Raw genomic sequence first — 19982 nt, forward strand, 5'->3', positions numbered from 1 at the left:
TCACAAATGCTGCATCCCACTTCCTGTAGGCATCTGTTTTCATCTTGTGATCTTGTTTTTCCTCCGTATGCCTAAGTACCTTCCTTCTACTGTTATTGCTTAAGTGGTGTGTCACTTTGGTTTTGAAAACAAACTTCTGGCTGCTTTTCTGCCGGACAGGGATTCTGCTGCCTTGAGCCCCTTCCCCCAGGCTTCTGCTCTCGCTTTCACGGCTGAGCCTGTCTTCGTGTGTTCCAAGTCTGGCTGCTCTAAGCCACCCCCACAGCCGGGGGGCCTTACAAACAACGGGAATTCATTGCTCGTGGTTCTGGAGCCTGGACATCCAAGATCAGGGTGCCGGCCGACTCAGTGTTTGGTGAGAACCTGCTTCCTGGGTCACCGATGGCCGTCCTGCTGTGTATTCTCACAGCTGAAGGGACGAAGGGGCGCTCAGGGCTTCTTATCAGGTCACTGATCTGGTTCAGGAGGCTCCACCCTCGTGACCCAGTCACCTCTCAGAGGCCCTGCCTCCAGACACCATCACAGCGAGAGTCAGCCTTCAACACGTGGGGGGACACAAACATTCAGACCAGCATAGATGATGACAGCTTTGGGTCAGATTCCTCAGTGAATGGTTATGACCCTGTGATCCATGTGGACGCCTGGTATTCTGTGCTGACACCACGGCATCATTTCTGCTGAGGCCCTGACACTCTCATCCCCTTTTTAGGGCGAAGACACAGGCTCCGAGAGTTAAAAGACGGCCTTGCCTTCTAGGGCTGTGCGGAGTGTCTAGGGTGGGCCAGGCTCACCAAGGTGAGGTCCCCACCTCTGGGGCTGGGACAAAGAGGCCAACTGAGGGCCGTCGGTAGTGTGAACCACCCAGCTCCTGGTACTATCCAGGAGACCAGCCTGACCTTTGAAGCAGAGGGGACCAGGTAGTCTGTCATCAGGGGGGTCACCCAGCTGTAACTGCTGTGTCTCAAGCCCTCGCAGGCCCGGCGCTGTGCTGAGGGCTTCCTGCCGACTCAGCACAGTGGTGCCACTGGGCAGCGCTGCCATTCCCATGTCACAGATGAGGTTAAACAACAGGCCCAAGGCCACAGAGCAGGTGGGCAGCAGGGCTGGAGTTAATCCCAGGGCAGGAAACCCGGGCAAAGTGGTTATCTGCTGCTCCAGAACAGATTATCACAGAACGTAGAGGCTTAAAATACTTATGAACATTTATTATCTCACAGTTTCTGAGGGTCAGAGATTTGGGAGCTGTTCAGCTGGGTGCTTCATGCTCAGGGTCTTTTATGAGGTTGCAGTTGAGATGTTGGCTCCCTCATCAGAAGACTTGATTGGGGCAGGAGGCTCGGCTTCTCAGAGGGTTCACGGATACAGTGCTGGCTGTGAGCAGGACACCTCAGTCCCCACCACGGGGCCTCTCCCTGGGCTGCGTGAGCTCCCCGCAGCATGGCGGCTGGCTGCCTGTGGTGGACCATCCACGGGGGGCGGAGCAGGGAGGAAGCGGCAGTGCCTTGCATGGCCCAGCTTTGGAAGTCACATGCCTCCACTTATACCAGACTCTCTTCGTTAGAACCGAGTTACTAAGTCCTGCTCACACTCAAGACGAAGGGAATTAGGCTTCACGTTTTGAAGGGAGGGCGCGTTAGATCCCTAGGGCTGCTGTAATGAAGGACAACAACCTGGATGACTTCAAATAACAGGAAACTTCCTGTCTCATAGTCTGGAGAACAGAAGTCTGAAACCCAGGGATCGGGACAGGGCTGGTGCCTTCCGAGGGCAATGAGGGCAAGTCTGTCCCAGGCCCCCCAGGCGTCCCTCGGCTTGTACGTGGTGTCTTCTCCGTGTCTTTGCATCGTCTTTTCTCTGTGCACGTCCGACTCTGTGTCCAAATTTCCCTTTTCACAAGGACCAGTCCTACTGGACTAGGACCTACCCTAACGATATCAGCTTAAGTTGATCTACCACAAAGACCCTGTTTCCAAAGAAAGGTACAGCACAGGTGCTGAGGATTAGGACGTCAGCATTTTTTTTTTTAAGTTTGTTTATTTTATCTTTTTTAAGACTTTATTTCTTTATTTGACAGAGAGAGGCTCAGCGAGAGAGGGAACACAAGCAGGGGGAGTGGGAGAGGGAGAAGCAGGCTTCCCGAGGAGCAGGGAGCCCGACGTGGGGCTCGATCCCAGGACCCTGGGATCATGACCTGAGCCGAAGGCAGATGGTTAACGACTGAGTCACCCAGGCACCCCTATTTGTTTATTTTTAAGTAATTTCTCTACCCAGTGTGGGGCTCGAACTCCCTACCCTGAGACCGAGAAGTCGCATGCTCTTCCAACATTGCCAGCCAGGCGTCCTAGCATCTTTTTGTGGGTAGACAATTCAACCTATAATAGGATGAGCATCACATAATTTGTGGACATATTTTAAAACTGTCACACTGGGGGAGGAGCAGGGATGGCCCAAGCAGATGCCCAGGGTGGGAATGTATGTGGCTTGGCTATGGGCTGGTGTGTCAGTCGGGTTGTGTTGGTGAGTGACTGGAAGTAAGCCTGGGTGGGACGTGAAAGCCAGGCTGAGTAAGGAGCAGGGAGGCTCAGAAGGTTTTTGAGTAGAAGCGTGGCCTGATGCAGGCAGGGCTGAAGGAAGAAGTCCAGGCGCAGTGCAGCGGGTTTGGAAGGAGGTGCTGCCCTTTCTCCTCCTGCTGGAGAGAGAACCTTGCAAGCTGCTGCCTCTACCCTGGGCGTGACCCCAAGCTAGGCCCTCTTGCGCCCACTTCCCTGGTGCCCGCATTGCCCAGGACAGGGTGGGGAGACCCTGGGCCCCCTCCTGACCTTGGCTGCTTCTCTACAGAGCTGGCAGCCCATGGGGACCTGGTGCTGGGTGCCGTCTGGAGCCGGGACGGAGCCCTGGTGAGCACGATGTGCAAGGTAAGCAGCTGGGCGGTGAGTCTTGGGGAAGTGCCTACGGTGGGGACTGAGGCGTGCCCGGCTCTGTGCCGGGATATCGTGTTGAGGAGCACATGTCCTGGGCTGTACCTGGCGGGCTTGGTGAGATTTATGGGGCAGAAAAGCACTCAGGTCAGGGGCATTTGTGAATCCCCTCACCTCAGCTGCCCTCACACTTTCTGCTTCACACCTGCATTTGGAAACCCCCACACCCCTTCAGTATCAGGGCCTGGGGTCCCTCTCAGATAGGGGCTCAAGTTAAGCCCCATGCCAACCTTCCCCCCGGCCCTGTTTTGTGTACTGGACTCCCCTCCATCCTCAGCCAGCCTCATCTGGCTGCTGTGTGCTTTGTCCACACTACTGTCCTTTCCAGAGCGTCGTGTGGAGCAGCCTCCATACACAGGGCTTTGTGCTGGCCCTCACACCCAGTCAGCAGGCCTCGGTGTCCTCACTGACGCCAGGCCCTGTGCCCACCTGGTCCCCTGCTGGTGAGAGTAGCAGACATGGGCCAAGGCCTCTTACAGATGAAAAGATCAGTGTGAGCCTTGACACGGGCTCTGAGAGAGGGACATGAGGAGCTCTGAGCTGGTTGAGAGGCCAGGAGGCCTGGCCTCAGGGAGGGGCCCCAAAGGAAGAGTTATTGGGGTTGGGTGGGGAGAGCTGGGCAGTGTAGCGACAGGTGCAGGCCTAGAAGGGGCTGGGTGCAGAGAGCAGGGGGTGAGGCTGGAGTCGTGTGTACAGGGTTATGCTTACCGTAGAAGCAGCAGGAGACCCTGGGGCGTTTAAAGCCAGAGGGGGCCGTGGCATGAGGTGAGTGGATTTGTATTTTGAAAGCTCCCCAGTTGCAGTGTGGACAGAACATTGCAGGGACGGGCAGTATCTAAAAGGGAGGACAGGACGCCTCCTGGGGGTAGTAGAGGCCCTGAAGGAAGGGTCAGAACCTGTGTGGGAGACGGAAGGAGCCACGCCGTGGCAGGAAGGAAGCCAAGACAGGGCTGGCGGTCTATGCTCTGAGGGCCAGGGTGACAGGGTCCCCGAGGGAGGTGGCTGGGGACACCAGGAAGAGTCGGCTGAGGGGTGAATAGCGCTTATCTGTTGGATTGGGGAGATGGGTGAGCTTCGGGACCTTTGGGGATGTGCTGCGTCCTAGAGCCACACATGCAGTATGGAAGGACATGGGAGTCTGCAAGGGCTCCTCTGGGGGCTCGCTGGGGGAGGGTGTCAGGGGCGTCTCTGAGGGAGAAAATGTGGGGTCTGCATACTTGGGGAATCCTCTTTTCAAATTTCTCTGCCTTCTTAGAAGCGCCATTTCACAGGGTTTTTTCTAAGATTTATTAATTTATTTTAGAGAGCGAGAGCATGCACGAGCAGGGGGAGGGGCAGAGGGAGAGGGAGAATGTCAGGCAGGCTCCCCACTGAGCTTGGAGCCCTATACAGGGCTCAATCTCAGGACTCTGAGATCATGACCTGAGCTGAAATCAGTCAGACACTCAACCGACTGAGCCACCCAGACACCCGCCCACCCAGTTTTTTAAATCAGCTTTTTCCCCATTTGGTTCATCAGACAGTAGGTTCTAGACATTGGCCTGTGCTCTGGGGTCCATGGGGCTGCCAGCCCCCAAGGAGCCCCTGCTGGAAGGCGGGGTGGTCACACAGCATGGTGTGGTTTGCTTGCTCAGGTTCCACGCGGGCAAGCATGGCTTCCCAGGGACAGTAAGGTTGGGCCTGCCCTCACTGAGGAGGAGGGGACAGGCGTTCCAGGCAGCTGGACAGGGTTCTGGGCTGTGACCGGCCCCTCCAATGAGAAGCCCTCTGTGCCCTGCATTTCCACGCCCTTCACTCGTGTGTGAGAGGCGCACTGAAGGAGACCTAGAGGGAGGGACAGAGATGCTCTCGGGAAATTCTTACTTTATGGTGACCAAAGTACAGTCGTTTGTGCTTGTTTTACTAATTTGGGAGAGCAGGGGAAAACTAAAGAAGAAACATCACCTGCGATCCTCCCACCCAGGGGCAACACCAGTCACCATTTTGACATCTTTCTGTCTCATCTTTTCCGAGGCATCTCTTTCTGTATGTGTGGAGATCATGCTCTCCAGGTTACTCTACCCTGCATTCTGTTCTGCATAATAAATATGTTCTCTAGTTCATCAGTAACTAAACAACCATCATACAAAATATCGTATAGGTTTACCAATTTGCTGTTTTTATAAATTGTAATATCTGAATATATTTGTATATAGATTTTGTTTCTTGGGGCACCTGTGTGGCTCAGTCGGTTAAGCGTCTGCCTTCGGCTCAGGTCATGATCTCAGGGTCCTGCGATCGAGCCCCTTATTGGGCTCCCTGCTCAGTGGGGAGCCTGCTTCTCCCTCTCTCTGTGCCACTCCCCTGCTCTTCCTCTCTCTGTCAAATAAATAAAATCTTTTAAAAAATATTTATTTATTAGAGAGCTAGAGAGAGAGCAAGCACGAGCAGTGGGGAAGGAGAGAGGGAGAAGCAGACCCCCTGCTGAGCAGGGAGCCCAATGTGGGGCTTGATCCCAGGACCCTGAGATCATGACCTGAGCCGAAGGCAGACGCTTAACCGACTGAGCCACCCAGGTGCCCCAAATAAATAAAATCTTTTAAAAAATAAATTGTTTTTGTTTTTTTGTTTTGTTTTGTTTTGCCTTTTGTTTTTTGGGTTTTGTTTTCAACATGACTTAGCTTAGAGCAGGGGCTGGTAAACTTCCGTGCAGGACCAGACAGTAAGTACGTTGGGTTTTGCCGGCCACACTGTATCTGTCGGCACCACCACCTTGTAACAAGGAAGCAGCCACAGACAAAATGTCAGTGGGTAGGCATGTGCACGTTGCAGTAAAACTGTATTTGCTGAATCAGGCCTGGGGTTGGATTTGGCTGATTTGGCCTGTGGACCTTAGCTTGCCCACCCCTGATCTAGATTTTTACCAGGGATGTTGCTAGCTTCTAGGCTATGAAGATTGGTAAGGTGGTTGATAGATTTTAGCCAGCTGTCTTCCAGAGGAGTAAAGCCAGCTCTCATGGAGGCTGTGCTTTGCAGGCTGGACTTTGGGAGGAGACTTGTGTGTCTGTAGGTGAGCAGACCAGCTCTCTGAGCCTAAGCTCCTCACTTGAAGAATGGGGGCAGCAGGAGTACTGGTTCCGCAGGTGAAAGCCCGGCCACTGGGGCAGGGCCCAGGCTCTGGGCTGCCTGCCCTTCTCTGGCCTGACAGCCCCAGTGGGACCTGGAAGGGATCAGATCTGCAGCCACATGATAGCTGGGCAGCTGTGATGGGGGGTGGCAGGAAGGTGCTGTGGTTTCCCCAGTGGCAGAGCCGCCCTGGGCGGAGGAGGGCAGCATCCTCACAGGAGGGGTAGCTGTGGTCTCCTCCTATATGAATGTTTTGAGCAGGGACTGGCCATAGCAGCCCTTGTACAGACCAGCCTGCCTGGACCATGGCCCTGGAGAGGGAGGGAGGAAGCCAGCTGCGGGGCTCAGGGCAAGCGGGGGACACCTCTGTTAGAGCTCTCTGGCCACTAGGCCAGACTGCTGCCTGCGAGGGGGGTCCCACCAGTTGCGCACCTCGCGCCTGTGGGTATGACCTGGATGGCCCTTCACTTAATAGCTGCAGCCCCCGAGACCAGTGTAGGCTGTGGCCAGGAGAGGTGGCTCCTCTGGGTCTTACATTCTCTGTCCCAGGCCCCCCACCCCAGCCCCAGGCAGGATGTCTGAGGGTCAGGTGTCTAGAGGCTTGACGTGGATCACTGCCTGTGGAGCAGTCAGAGAGGCACCTTCTTTCCATAGAGCTCACAGCTCAGCATGGTTGATTCTGTTTTTGCCGAGGCTACAAAGCGATGGATTAGGATGCAGGGATGTCTCCCAGGGTTTCTGCAGCCTGGTGAGGAGTTGCAGGCAGCTGCAGGTAAAGGAAGGTGGGGTGGGCTGAGGGCACGTACAAGGCCAAGTGAGAGCAGTGGGCGTGGTGTGGGGGGCACAGCATGGGGGGTGGCACTGTGGGGGTGAGATAGGAGGGGACGTGGGGAGACTGTGAGGAGTGTTGCAGCCCCCAGGAGAGGGGGTGGTGCGGGCTCCAAGCCTTGGTGACCAGGAGGAGGACCTAGAGCATGGGGAAGAGGTGTCAGGTTTGGGGATTTCATGCACAGGGTTTACTGCGGAAGTGTGCAGGAGCTGTCCAACCCCTCCTCCCCAGGGATCTGAGCCCCATTTACCACCTAGTTTGGATGGTGGGGTGGGGGCTGAAGAGCGACCCAGTTGCAGAGTGCCCCATTGTGTCCTGCCCCCTCCTGTTGGTGTGATGACTCAGCTTCTGGCCTGCTGGTGTCCCCTGAGGAAGGATAAGTGTGATGAGGCCACAGCTCAGGCCAGTGGAACTTCCTGTCCCCTCTAGACCCAGAGAACCTAAAGTTGTAGGGAGGAAAAATGCAGATTTCCTGAGTGGGTCGCTGGAGTGGAGCCCTCCCCCCTGCCCTGCTGTTCATGGACCTAGGTGCTCCACCTGTGGGGACACAGCACCTTACAATGCTGTTGTCTGGGTGCAGCGTCCTGGAGGGGTCGCTGTCCCAACAGGGTGTGACCTCCACTCCCATGACCTGTCAGCGCCGTCTCGGGGGGCACCACAGTCCCGCGTTCACTGCCACCCTCTTCTATAAAGGGGGGATCCTCAGAATCCTGGGTGGGTGTGTCATATGCCAAAACCTTTGGGGAATGTGCAGAAGGGGAGGTCACCCCCATGACTGAAGGTCAGGAGGAGGTGCCTGTGGGTTTGTCCTGAGCATGTTGAGGGAGCCAGTGAGTGGGCCTGCCCTCAACAGGAAGGAGCCTGAGCTCTGCTTAGCCTTTGGTGGCATGCTGGGCTCTTGGTTTACACACAGGGCTGCCTGAGTCGGGTGGGGTGTGGGAAACACTCTGCTTCCTCCCAGAGCCTCCCGCTGTCCACACCATCTCCCACCTGGCTGGCTGGTTCTACCTCTCAGGACCCCTGATTCCCTCCCCCTCCTGCTCCCCTCCCGGCGCCTCCAGCTAAAGCAGCCGCTAGGGGGCGCGCCGGCCTCATGGATGGCCAGGCCCGCGGTGCTCTGGCTCCACGGGGTCTGGTTGTGCCTGTGAGCCCAGCGGGTCTGTGCATCTCCAAAGCCCAGTGCTACCCTCTCTGCCACAGCCCGGCCTCTGGTGCCCAGTATGACCCCTGGTGTGGATCCATTGTCGAACTCTGGCATTTGCTGGCCTGGCTGCCTTTGGGGAGATCCGGTGTGGCAAGAATTGGGACTTTGACCCTTGAGAGGTGCTGCCGTCAGTCGTCCTCTTCCTTCCTAGGGCTCAGGGGTTTGCCTGGGTCACAGAGCCCATAAGTGGTGGAGTTGGCTCTGTCGCTTAGCTGAGAGTGGCCCTTGCTGCCAGAAGACATCCTCTCTCTCTTTTTTTTTTTTTTCAATATTTTATTTCCAAGTACTCTCCATACCCAACGTGGGGCTTGAACTCACGACCCTGAGATCAAGAGTCGCTCATTCCACGAACTGAGCCAGCCAGGCGCCCCAAGGAGGCATTCTCTCTTGCCTATCATCTCTCAAGATCCTCTGTCTCTCACTGTCTCGCTGTCTCTCCCTATTCTCTGCCTTTTGCTGCCCTGTCTCTGTCCTCCATCTCTAGTTGTCCTCTCCGTCTGTCTCCGTCTCTCTCCGTGTTTCACTGTTCTTTCTGCCTGTTTTGGTCCTGTGTGTGTCTCTGTCCTCTTCTGTCTCGATACCGCATCCTCCTGAGCCCAGAGCTGCGGAGTGGTGTGGATTGGTGCTGCTGCACAGCTAGCTAGTTCCTGGACTGTGCCTGCTTCCCATCGACACAGCAAGTGCTCAGGAAACGGCAGCTGGGAAGGCTTTGCCAGGAGTGACCCAAGACCCCTGGGACCCCGCCAGGTGTGTCAGGAAGACCTGGGACTGGCCTGCCGGGGGAGGCCAGGCTTTCGAGGCCCCCAGGCTGGCCCCCCCTTGTCCAGTTGTGCACTCAACCACCACCCCCTCCATTCCCACCGTCTACTCTCCTTGCGTGGCCTTGTCTTCCCCTTCATGTCACGTGTCAGCAAGTTCCTGTTTCCACATCTTTGTTCATGCATTTCCACTTCCTTTGAATACCTTTCCCTTCCCAGTGCAAGCTCTGCTTGTCCTTGGAGATTCATCTCAGGTCTGAGTTTCTCCCCGAAGTTCCCTGTGACCGCCTGTGGGTTGCAGAGTCCAGTACTCAGCAGGGACTGTTTGCTAGCCCTGCATCCCAAGCACCTGGGCGGGAACCAGGCAGAAACTGAGCAGATAGCACCAAGAGTTCCTGTATCCCTCCTCCCCGCATCTGGTCTCATGTTGGTTGGTGTGATGCATTTGTTATAGTTAAACCAATATTGCTACGTTGACTAAAGTCCAGAACTTACACTAGGGTTCACTCTTGCTGTTGCATTGTCGGGGTTTTGACAAATACACGACATCATACACCCACATTACAGCATTGTTCAGAATAGCTTCTCCACCCTAAAAGTGCCCTGGGCTTCACGCCTTTGTCCCTCCCTCCCTCTCCCAAACCACTGGCAACCACTGACTTTTTTGCTGTCTCCATGAGATTTGCCTTTTCCCTAGTGTCATATAGTTGGAATCATACAACATGTAGCCTTTCCAGATTGGCGTCTTTCACTTAGTAATGTGCATTTATGGGCCTTCCGTGTCTTTTTGTGCATTGACAGCTATTTCTTTATAGTGGTAAAAAGCACGTCATAAAATTTACCATCTTAACCATTTTTAAGTAGACAGTAAAGTGAAGGTTACTTACATTGTTGTGAAACAGGTCTCCCGAACTGAAACTCCATACCCATTAAACAACAGCTTCCCTTTGCCCCCCCCTGCCGCCCTTGGTAAGCACCATTCTACCCTCCATATCTGTGATTTTGACCAGCTTAGATACCTCATGTAGGTGGAATCATGTACTGTTCGTCCTTTTGTGACTGGCTTATTTCATTTACCATAATGTCCTCCAGGTTCCTCTGTGTTGTAGCATGTGACAGGATTCCTTTTTTCGTGCCGAATAATATTCCATTGTGCATGTATACTACACTGTGTTTACCCACTCCTCTGTCCGTGGACACTTGGGTGACCCCCACCTCTTGGCCGTTGTGCAGAACAGTGCTGTGAGTGCTGGGAATAATAATGTGCTCTGTGTGACCTCTTCTCTCTTCTTTTGGGGATGTACTCAGTAGTGGAATTGCTGGATCATAAGGTAATTCGATTTTTACTTTTTTGAGGAACCGCCACACTGTTTTCCACAGTGGCTGCACCATCTTACTTGCCCACCAACAGCTCACGAGGGCTCCAACTTCTCTACATCCTCGCCAAGGCATGTTGTTTCCTGAGTTTTTTTTTTTTTTTAAAGGTTTTATTTATTTGAGAGAGAGAATGAGAAAGAGAGAGCACATGAGAGGGGGGAGGGTCAGAAGGAGAAGCAGACTCCCTGCTGAGCAGTAAGCCTGATGCGGGACTCCGTCCTGAGACTCCAGGATCATGACCTGAGCCGAAGGCAGTCGCTTAACCAACTGAGCCACCCAGGCGCCCGTTTCCTGAGTTTTTGATAGTGGCCGTCCTAATGGATGTGAGGCAATATCTCATCGTGGTTTTAATTTGCATTCCTCTGATGATTAGTGATGATGAACATCTTTTCTTACCTTTGTTGACCATTTGTCTATCTTTGGAGAAATACCTGTTCAAGTCCTTTGCCCATTTTTTAAGTAGAGTTATTCAATTTTGTTGTTGTTGTGTGAATTCTTCATATATTCTAGATATTAATCCTTTATCAGGTATGTGATTTGCAAACGTCTTCTCCCATCCCTTAGGATGACTCTTTACTCTGTTGATTGCATCTTTTGAGGAACAAAAGTTAAGTTCGATATAGTCCCATTTGTCTGTTTTTGCTTTTGTTCCCTGTGCTTTTAGTGTCCTATCCAAGAAATCATTACCAAATCCATCATGAAGTTTTTTTCCCCTATGTTTCTTCTAGGAGTTTTATGGTTTGGCTTCTTACTCTTTCTCTATATCACTGAATAATATTCCATTGTGTGAATGTACCACAGTTTATCTGTTTAGCTGTTGAGGGACACGTTGATTGCTTCCAGTTCTTTGCAACTTTAAAAGTGTTATAAACATTTATACAGGCATAGGTTCTTTTTTAAAGATTTTATTTATTTGAGAGAGAGAGAGAGCATGTGCGTGCTCGCATGAGCAAGGGGAAGAGCAGAAGGAAAGGGACAACCAGACTCCCCACTGAGCATGGAGCCTGAGGCAGGGCTCGACATGGGGCTCCATGTGGGGCTCCATGCAGGGCTTGATCCCAGGACCCTGAGATCATGAGCTGAGCCAAAGGCAGATGCCTAACCAACTGAGCCACCCAGGTGCCCCTGGATATCTCATTTGGGTAAATACTTAGGAGCATAACTGCTGGATCTTTTTTTTTTTTTTTTTAAAGATTTTATTTATTTATTTGACAGAGAGAGGCACAGCGAGAGAGGGAACACAAGCAGGGGGAGTGGGAGAGGGAGAAGCAGGCTTCCTGCTGAGCAGGATGGGGCTTGATCCCAGGACCCTGAGATCATGACCTGAGCCGAAGGCAGACGCTTAACGACTGAGCCACCCAGATGCCCCGCTGGATCATATTTTAAGAGTATTTTTGGCTTTGTAAAGATTTTTATTTTATTCTATTTATTTATTTGGTAGAAAGAGAGAGCACAAGCAGGGGGAGTGGCAGGGAGAGGGAGAAGCAGGCTTCTACTGAGCAGAGAGCCCAACGTGGGCCTTGATTCCAGGACCCTGGGGTCATGACCTGAGCCGAAGGCAGACACTTAACCAACTGAGCCACCTAGGTGCCCCAAGAATATTTTTGGCTTTGTAAGAACTGCCAGGCTGTCTTCTAAAGTTGCTGTTCCATTTGCATTCCCATCGGCAAATAAGAGTTTCTGTTGCTCTATAATCTTGCCAGCATTCAGTGTTATCATTTTTAAAAATTTTAGCCATTCTAATAGGTGTGCAGTGGTAATTCACTGTTGTTTTAGTTTATAATTCCCTAATGAGATGTGATATTAAACATCTTTCATGTGTTCACTTTTCATCTTGTGTATCTTTTTTGGTGGGGTGTTCATTCAGGTCTTTTGCCCACCTTTTAAATTGGGTTGTTTTCTTATTTTTGAGTTTTAAGTGTTCTTTGTATATTTGGGATACAAATCTTTTCTCATATACATGCTGTGCAAATATTTTCTCCCAGTCTCTGGCTTGTCTTTTCATTTTCTTAACAGTGTCTCTGTAGACCAGAAGTTTATGATTTTAATGAAATCCAGTTTTATCTTTCATAGATCATACTTTCGATGTTATATCTAAAAAGTCATTGCCAGGGACGCCTGCGTGGCTCAGTTGGTTAAGCGTCCAACTCTTGATTTTGGTTCAGGTCATGACCTCAGGGTTGTAAGATTGAGCCCCATGTCGGGTTCCATGCTCAGTGTGGAGTCTGCTTGAGATTCTTTCCACCTCACTCTCCGTCCCCTTCTGTTCCTCCCCCAGCTTGTGCACACTCTCTCTTTCTCTCTCTCCAATAGAGAAAGAAAATTTTTTTTTAAAAAGGAGAGAAAGTGAATTAAAAATAGATAGTCATTGCCAAACCCAGGGTCACTGAGATTTCCTCCTGTATTATCTTCTAGAGCTTTTGTAGGTTTGTATTTTACATTTAAGTCTGATCCCTTTTGAGTTGATTTTTGTAAAAGATGTAAAGTCTATGTGTAGATTGATCTTTTTGCTTGTGGATGTACAGTTGTTCCAGTACCATTTGTTGAAAAGACTGTCTTTTCCCAATTGTATTGCCTTCACTCCTTTGTCAAAGATCAGTTGACTGTATTTATGGGGTTCTGTTTCTGGGCCGTCTGTTCTCTTCCTTCGGTCTATTTGTCCTTATGCCCATACCACACTGTATTGGTTAACAGAGCTTTAGAATAAAGTCGGGCATTATCTGTCCTTCGACTTAGTCTTCTCCTTCAGTATTGTGTTGACCGTTTTGAATCTTAAGCCTGTTCATATAAACTTTAGAATCAGTTTGTTGATAACCACAAAATAATTTGCTGGAATTTTCATTGGGATTTTGTTGAATCTGTGGATCAACTTGGGAAGAACTGACGTCTTGACGGTATTGAGTATTCCTACCCATGAACATGGAATATTTCTCCGTTTATTTAGTTCTTTGATTCTTTTCATCAGAGGTTTGTAGTATCCTTCCCATAGATCTTGTACGTATTTTGTTAGATTTATAGCCAAGTGTTTCAGATTTTTTGGTGCTAATGGAAATGGTATTGTGCTTTTCATTTCAAATTCCAATTGTTCATTTTTGGTTCATTGTTTTTCAAAATATGAATCCATGCTGACTGAAACAAGGTAGAACTGTGCTAAGATGAAAACAGGAAAGGCTGGGCGCCTGGGTGGCTCAGTTGGTTAAGCGACTGCCTTCGGCTCAGGTCATGATCGCAGGGTCCTGGGATCGAGTCCCACATCGGGCTCCCTGCTCGGCGGGAGGCCTGCTTCTCCCTCTCCCACTCCCCCTGCTTGTGTTCCTGCTCTCGCTGTCTCTGTCTCTTTCAAATAAATAAATAAAATCTTTAAAAAAAAAAAAAAAGAAAACAGGAAAGGCTAATCACCCCTCACCTTCCCCCTCCCCAGTACCCAGCACTAATGCACAGCGCATGCTATTCGAGACCTTTCTTCTTGCTCAGCAAACTTGCAAAAGCTACAGGAATGTGGTCAAATAGAGATCTATGTTTATTTTTGCTGCAGCAGAATCACACCATCCATGTTACTCTGCACCTTCCTTGTAGCCCTTAACAATTTATCATGGCCAAGCCTGTAAGTAGTCAGTGGATACAAATTCTGCCCCCTCTCTCCCCCACTTCTTTATGCATGTACATTTGTGCATGCACACACTGATTATTCCACAGGAATAAAGTCCTTATGCAAAGTATGGGCATTTTATTTTGACATATATATACATATATAATATATATATTTATCTTTTGATCTACTCTTATCTTCACCCTTAGGTAATCTGCATCAGTAACTGTATGCTGAGTGATGGTTAGGATGTGTAAGCTCGCCATCCTGGTTAGACACCAGGTTCTTTAGATGTAGAAATGGTATCATCTTTTGTGTTCCTCTGGGCTGGGCTGAACACAGGGCCAGGAAATTACCAGCTGGTAGCCTAGAGTTTGGTTCTGGGCCACAGTTTATCTGTGAAGGGGTCATGGTGATAGCACCACTTCATAAGGTGGTTGGAAGGATGGGGAGAGATTGTGCGGGTAGTAGGCCTGGCACACAGTAGGTGCTCAGGGATTGTGAACTCCTGTCTCTGAGTTCTCTATTGTGGGTGACTGGGGCAGGAACAGGGGCCTGCCCCCTACAATGAGAAGCAACCAGGCTGGGGAGGGGTCCCCTGGTGCGTGATGCCAGCCCTGTGTACTAGGAGGTGGGGCCATCACAGCCTGTGGGTGGAGGAGACAGGCTGGCCTCTAAGGACCCTGCCTGTCCTAGTGCACTCTGTTTACTCCTCTCCTTTTTCAGGACAAGCAGCTGCGGATCTTCGACCCCAGAGCAAAGCCAGGGGCCTCCCAGGTGAGTTTTGTGGGCAGGGGGCTGGCTTGAGGCTCTAGTGGCTCCAGCAGGTACAGGTGGGGGCAGGCTCTTGGCAGAGATTTTGTCACACCCCGTGCCCCTGGCCAAGGCCCGGTGGGTGTGTAGGGGTCACCTGGGAGTGGGCTCCTGCTACTGGGAAACATATTTTGGGTCCTGGGAGAACCTGACTTTGATCACAGTGTGGGGTGCAGCCTGGCTGTCTACAGGCCTTCAGTGGAGGCATCCTGTGGCTTTAGGAAGCTAATTTGAGATTCCAGCTTCCTCTCCTTCTTTGTGACCCTCATCCCCCCTACCCTTCCTGGCACAGTTGGCAGAGGCCAGCCTTGGAGGAGCCAGAAAGACACGGCTGCCCACCCCATACCCTTCCAGTCTCATAACCAGTGGACCCTCATTCTGTACTTGGGGTCTCTGGAACCCAGGCACTGAGCGTGTTTGGTTTGTGTCTGTGATGGTGCTTGGGGTGCTTGGGGCCTTTTGAGTCCTGAGTGGGTGTTGGGATCTGGGCTCATGCTATAGCCACTGAGCTACTAGGGAATCATTCATTCATTTGATGTCAGCTCGGTGCCAGGCACGTGGTGAGGGGCCTGTCACCTGGGCTGGGGGAAGCCGTTAGAGCCATTTTAAGCAGAAAGTGGGATGAGTAGGTTTACAGTTTTAAAAAATTTTTCTAGAAGGTGAGGAGGCTTCTTTCCTGAGGAAGGTAAAGATCAGGATCCTGCTGCCAGCGCAGGGAAAGAGCTCCTCAGTGAAACCCAGGCCCATCATAGATACCCTGTGTCCATCTCTAGGACTTGTTCCCTACCTGGGGTCAAGGGTAATTCACCAGCCTAAACCTGATCAGCAGTAGCCAGGAGTGGGGGGCCTTCCCCCCCCATACCTGTAGCACGCACACGCACATGCACACATGCACACACGGGGTCCCCGTCATGTAGGCCACAGCGACTTGTTGCCCAAGACAGCCCAGCCAGTTCTGTTTCTGACTGGCTGAAGACCAAAAGGAGGTCCTGTATTGACAGGTGAACCAAGCCAGGCAGAGGTGCTTTTAGCCCACCCACCATTCCAGCCCACCGTGGCCATGCTTCCCAGGGAGGTTGGCCCTGTGGCTGGCGGTGGTGGCTGAGTCTCAGGACAGTGTGGGTATGAGCAGTGCCCCCCTCTGGAGCTTTCTGTGCTTGACCTCCAAGCCTCTGCCTGGAAAGGGGTTCCCAGGTTGAAGGAGGGAGGCTGAGGCCCTCCACCTCCAGCTTTCTCAGGGTCCCAGGGCACTTTGCATGGTACCCCCATTCTTGCCCCAACTGGGCATTGTATGGGGCCAGCTCCCCTGGCCCAACATTGTCTTCCTTTCTTCCTTGCCTCTTCCTCCAGCAAGCAGTGGGCGGGGGTGGGGGCGGGCAGGAACCATGATGGTGCCGAGGTGGAGAGAGAGTGGCTGCCGTCCAAAGGGCTCCCAATCCCAAGTTCCTAGAAGAAGGGGGAGAGGATCTGGTTCTGGAGGGAGCCCCCCTGAACGGGGCTTCTGGGCCAAGGAGACCTGGGAAGAGCGTGGGTGGCTCCTACCCCCTCCCAGCTGCTGGGATGGTGCCTGTGCTCTGCGCTGGTGCGGGGGCAGCAGGGCCTGGAATGCTGCCCTTCTCGTGGCCCTGCCCCCCACTTCCGCCCAGGGCATCTGGCCCACACCTGGCTTCTATTAGGAAAACCACTGCTGGCGGCCAGGGTCGGTGTGAGCTGAGGGGCCAGCTCGGGGGAGAGGCCTTCTGGGAGTGCCTTCTTTTGAGATCCTCCTTCCCCACTAGAGGGGGGGGCATTGTTAAGGGGCATCAGGGGAGGGTGCGCTAGGGGCTGTCACTATAGCCAGAGCCTGGGGAGTCCTCTGCTGTGTTTTCTGGGCCCTGTGTGATCTCAGCTTGGGTTGGGGGATGCTTGGGCAGCTCCCTCCTGTTCCCACATCCCCGACTTTGTTTCTAGATTGCATTTGACTATTTATTATACCCTGAGCCCTTGGCACACACAATCTTTTTCCACCCTCGTGATTGTCCTATAAAGTTGGACCTTTGGTCATTTCTGTCCCAGGGTCACAGCAGGGCAGCCTGGGCAGGCTCTATCTGTTTGATGCTAAAGCCCCTTCGATGTGCTGGAGCCTGGGTGGGGGCAGCCAAGGCCCTGGAGCCATGGGTGTGCAGGGATGTAGCAGCCTGCAGCTGAAGGGGTGTCCAGGGAGTGGTGAGACTTCAGCACTGGCGTCAGGGGTAGGAGGGGCCTGGGATGAGCCCTCTGACCTCTGACGTGGGCTGGTAGACCTGTGCCTTTGGTGTATGTCAGGCAGGCCTTGGGGGGCCAGCATCTGGAGCCCAGGACTGAGCCTGGCCGAGAAGGGGCCATAGGTGGGTGGTGGGGGTCTTATATCAGAGACGGTCCCCTTGGCTGAGGAGGGAGCCCAGCAGCCCAGGGCTACTCCTCCAGCTGCCATGCCCCATTCAGGAAGCGCTGCTGTGGCGACAGAGCGGGGATTTGGCTGTCCTGCGCCTGGAATGCTGGGTATGTGCCTGCTCCTGGCACCCCTGTGCTGGGCAGTCAGCCTCTCCTGTTCTCTCCTTGGGGCCAGGTGTGGGGGAGACACGAGGGGACCGAGGGGCTTCTCCATGAGCAGAATGCCCTGCTGCCTGTTGGGACAAAGGCCACCCCTGTGAGGGGGAAAGCCTGAGGCCTGACCTGCAGGCTGGGGATTACCACCAGCGGTTTCCCCTAAAGCCTCCTGTGACAGAGCTGGGACTTTGGGACGGCAGACTGCCTGAGTTCCAGCTAAACCTCCCCTCTGCCCAGGAGAATGAGAATTTGGGGATCTGGAGAGAGGGCTCCTCCTCCCTGAGTCCCGCTGAGGTCAGGGAAGAGAGGACTTGCCAGTTTTGAAAATGAAAATCATTTTAATGATCTGGGGACACTGGAGGGGGGAGGGGGTCAGTGGCCATCCCACCCCAAACGGTGGGGCTTCCTGTGGCCCCTGGGCACACTGAGGCAGGTGTGCCCACAGTGGGCATGCTGGGCCCAGGCTAAGCTCCTGCCTCGTCTCAGCTTCCTTGGTGCCTTCAGTGTACTCAGAGACCAGTGCCCTGCCCATCACCACCCTGTGGGCAGCCTGGGTCCCCTAGTGCGAGCTCATCCAGGGATGTGTGCTGGGGGTGCAGCTGGGACCCGGGGCCCCTCCTGGTCCCAGCTCTGTTGCCTTCTAGCTGCTGCTCTGTCTCCTCATCTGTTCTCACCTCAGGTCCCTCTCATACAGACATAAAGCAATCACCCAGCCCACAGGGGGCAGGAGGCTCGGACAGCTGACAGCTGTCTTGCTGGGTGACTTAAGGCAGGTGGCTTCTCCCTGAGCCTCTGGTTTCTCCATGTGTGAAATAGAAAGGTGGAAGACGGGCCAAGGTAGATTCCGTCCCTGACCTGTGCCTCTGTATGAAAAATGCTCCATCATAGTTCACATGCCCTGGGGGCTTGGAGGCGCCTCCTCCCCCTTGCTCCCTGCCCCCTGCAGCTGCGCTGGCCCCTTTGCTCTCCCAGGTCCCCACTCTTCACAGGTGCTGGCCCCCTGCCTGGCTCATGCCTGCTGGTCCTTCCTGCCTTCACTCAAATGTTACCTTAAATCTATTTCTCTCTATTATACTTTTATCGTACTCTGTTATCATGCTTTTTAAGAAAATGCATATTGGATATGTTCCAGACAAGCCGCCCTGAACATTCACCAGTGTTAACGCTTCCCACAACAACCCTCCAGAGTCTGTCCCATTACAGTGCTCTTTCTACAGATGAGGGAATAGGCACAGAGGTATAGAGCTATTCGTGCTGGGATGAGGCAGTTAGTCACGGGGCAGGTTTTCACCCAGACTGGACAGCTGGTACCCTTAACCTCCACTTTGTTCCTTCCTGGCACTTATAATAATGTGTAGGGACACAGTGATTTCTGTTTGGTTCATCTCTGTCTCCCAACTTGTATATTCAGTGAGGTGGGGGACCCTTTCTACTTTCACATGTCCCCAGTGCCTAGCGGAGTATGCTGCTCAAACATTCATATTATGAAAGAGCAAATGAATGAGCAGCCCCGCTTCACCCAATGATGTGACAATCCATCTAAGAACCATCCGGCTCCCCCATAGCTCCTGGTGCTTGGCCTGGGGAGGCCTCATGTGTCTGTTGAATGAATGAGTGATGCACGATGCTTTGCCAGCCATCTGGTTTGCTGCATACATGGGATATTTACACACCAGTGAAAGGGAGGGCCCGTGTGACACTTACCACTGACTCTAGGGTGTCAGGGCACGGCTGACCTTGCCCTGGTCCCACAGCCCCTTATATGTGGAGAGGAGTGTGGGGCGCTGGTTCTCAGCCTCCAGCCCTGATTTCCTGTGCCGGCTGCCGAGTGGGGAAGGGAGCAGTGAGAAAAGCCCCTTGAACAACATGGGCTGTTCCAGGGTCTCCCACGCTGGGGTCCGCCTCCGCAGGCTGGGGAGGGGACACTGGGCCAGCTCCTCCCAGGCTACCTCCCTCCCTCATTCATTCCCAAGGAGATCGTGGGAAGCTTGGAGGAAGCTGGCCACAGTTTGGGGTGAGCTATTTTTGGTAACAGGGTCTTTGGTCTCAGGCTCCAGGGGCCGAGGTGACTGGGAGGGAGCTATTTGCATTTCCTCTGGCCCCCTCTGCTCCGCCCCCCTGCCTGGGCCCTGGGGACAAGGCCGCCTGTGGATGAACCTTCTCCTCCCTGGGCCCAGGAAGCCTTCCTTCTGACAGCTCCAGCACTGCGGGAAAGCGAGGAGCTTGGACACTTAGCACTTATCTGCCCTCTCCGGGGACCATTCCCTAGAGCTGGGCACCAGGCCCTCTCCCCAGGCCCTGGCAATCAGGAGGCGACCGTGATGCTCATACTCCCTTGATCTGCAGTAGGCCGGTCCCTCTCGCATGTGGTGTCAGTTGGTCCTTGGACAGCCCTGCAAATGTGAGCCCCACAGTGAGAAAAATGAAGGTCTCTGAGAGCAGAGCCGGGGGATGACGACTGGCTGCTGAGCGTCTCCTCTAGGATACCTGCAAGGACAAGGATGTGCTGCTGCCCTGAGCCCTGTCCCTGTGGCAGGGCAGCCCTGACAGTCCCCTTTGGTGGAGGGACACTGAGCTCAAGCTTGGTGGCCAGGTCAGCCCTCTGGGTGCAGAGCTGTCCTCAGCCAAGGTGAGGCTGGGGTCCATCCTATAGTGATATGAGGCCTCCCCCGTCCCCAGCTAGCCTCTGGGGGTTACCATCCCAGCTCCTCCTGCCCTCTGTGAGCCTTCCAGGCAGGTGACCCACCCAGGAGGCCCCAGC

General features: G+C 53.3%; 1 protein-coding gene across 6 annotated transcripts in view; it reads left to right on the forward strand.

Annotated features, from left to right (window-relative positions):
- CORO7 (coronin 7) overlaps window positions 1–19982 on the forward strand; it is a 57776-nt gene that overhangs the window by 8923 nt on the left and 28871 nt on the right. For all 6 annotated transcript variants that reach the window (XM_081820149.1, XM_081820153.1, XM_081820155.1 and 3 more), the window contains 2 exons: window positions 2839–2915; window positions 14567–14617. In XM_081820149.1, the coding sequence (XP_081676275.1) occupies window positions 2839–2915; window positions 14567–14617 (128 nt within the window). The remainder of the gene's footprint in view (window positions 1–2838; window positions 2916–14566; window positions 14618–19982) is intronic.

This window comes from Leptonychotes weddellii, chromosome 5 (genome assembly GCF_054177405.1).
Source record: "Leptonychotes weddellii isolate Sample4059 chromosome 5, ASM5417740v2, whole genome shotgun sequence".
NCBI classification, from domain to species: domain Eukaryota; kingdom Metazoa; phylum Chordata; class Mammalia; order Carnivora; family Phocidae; genus Leptonychotes; species Leptonychotes weddellii.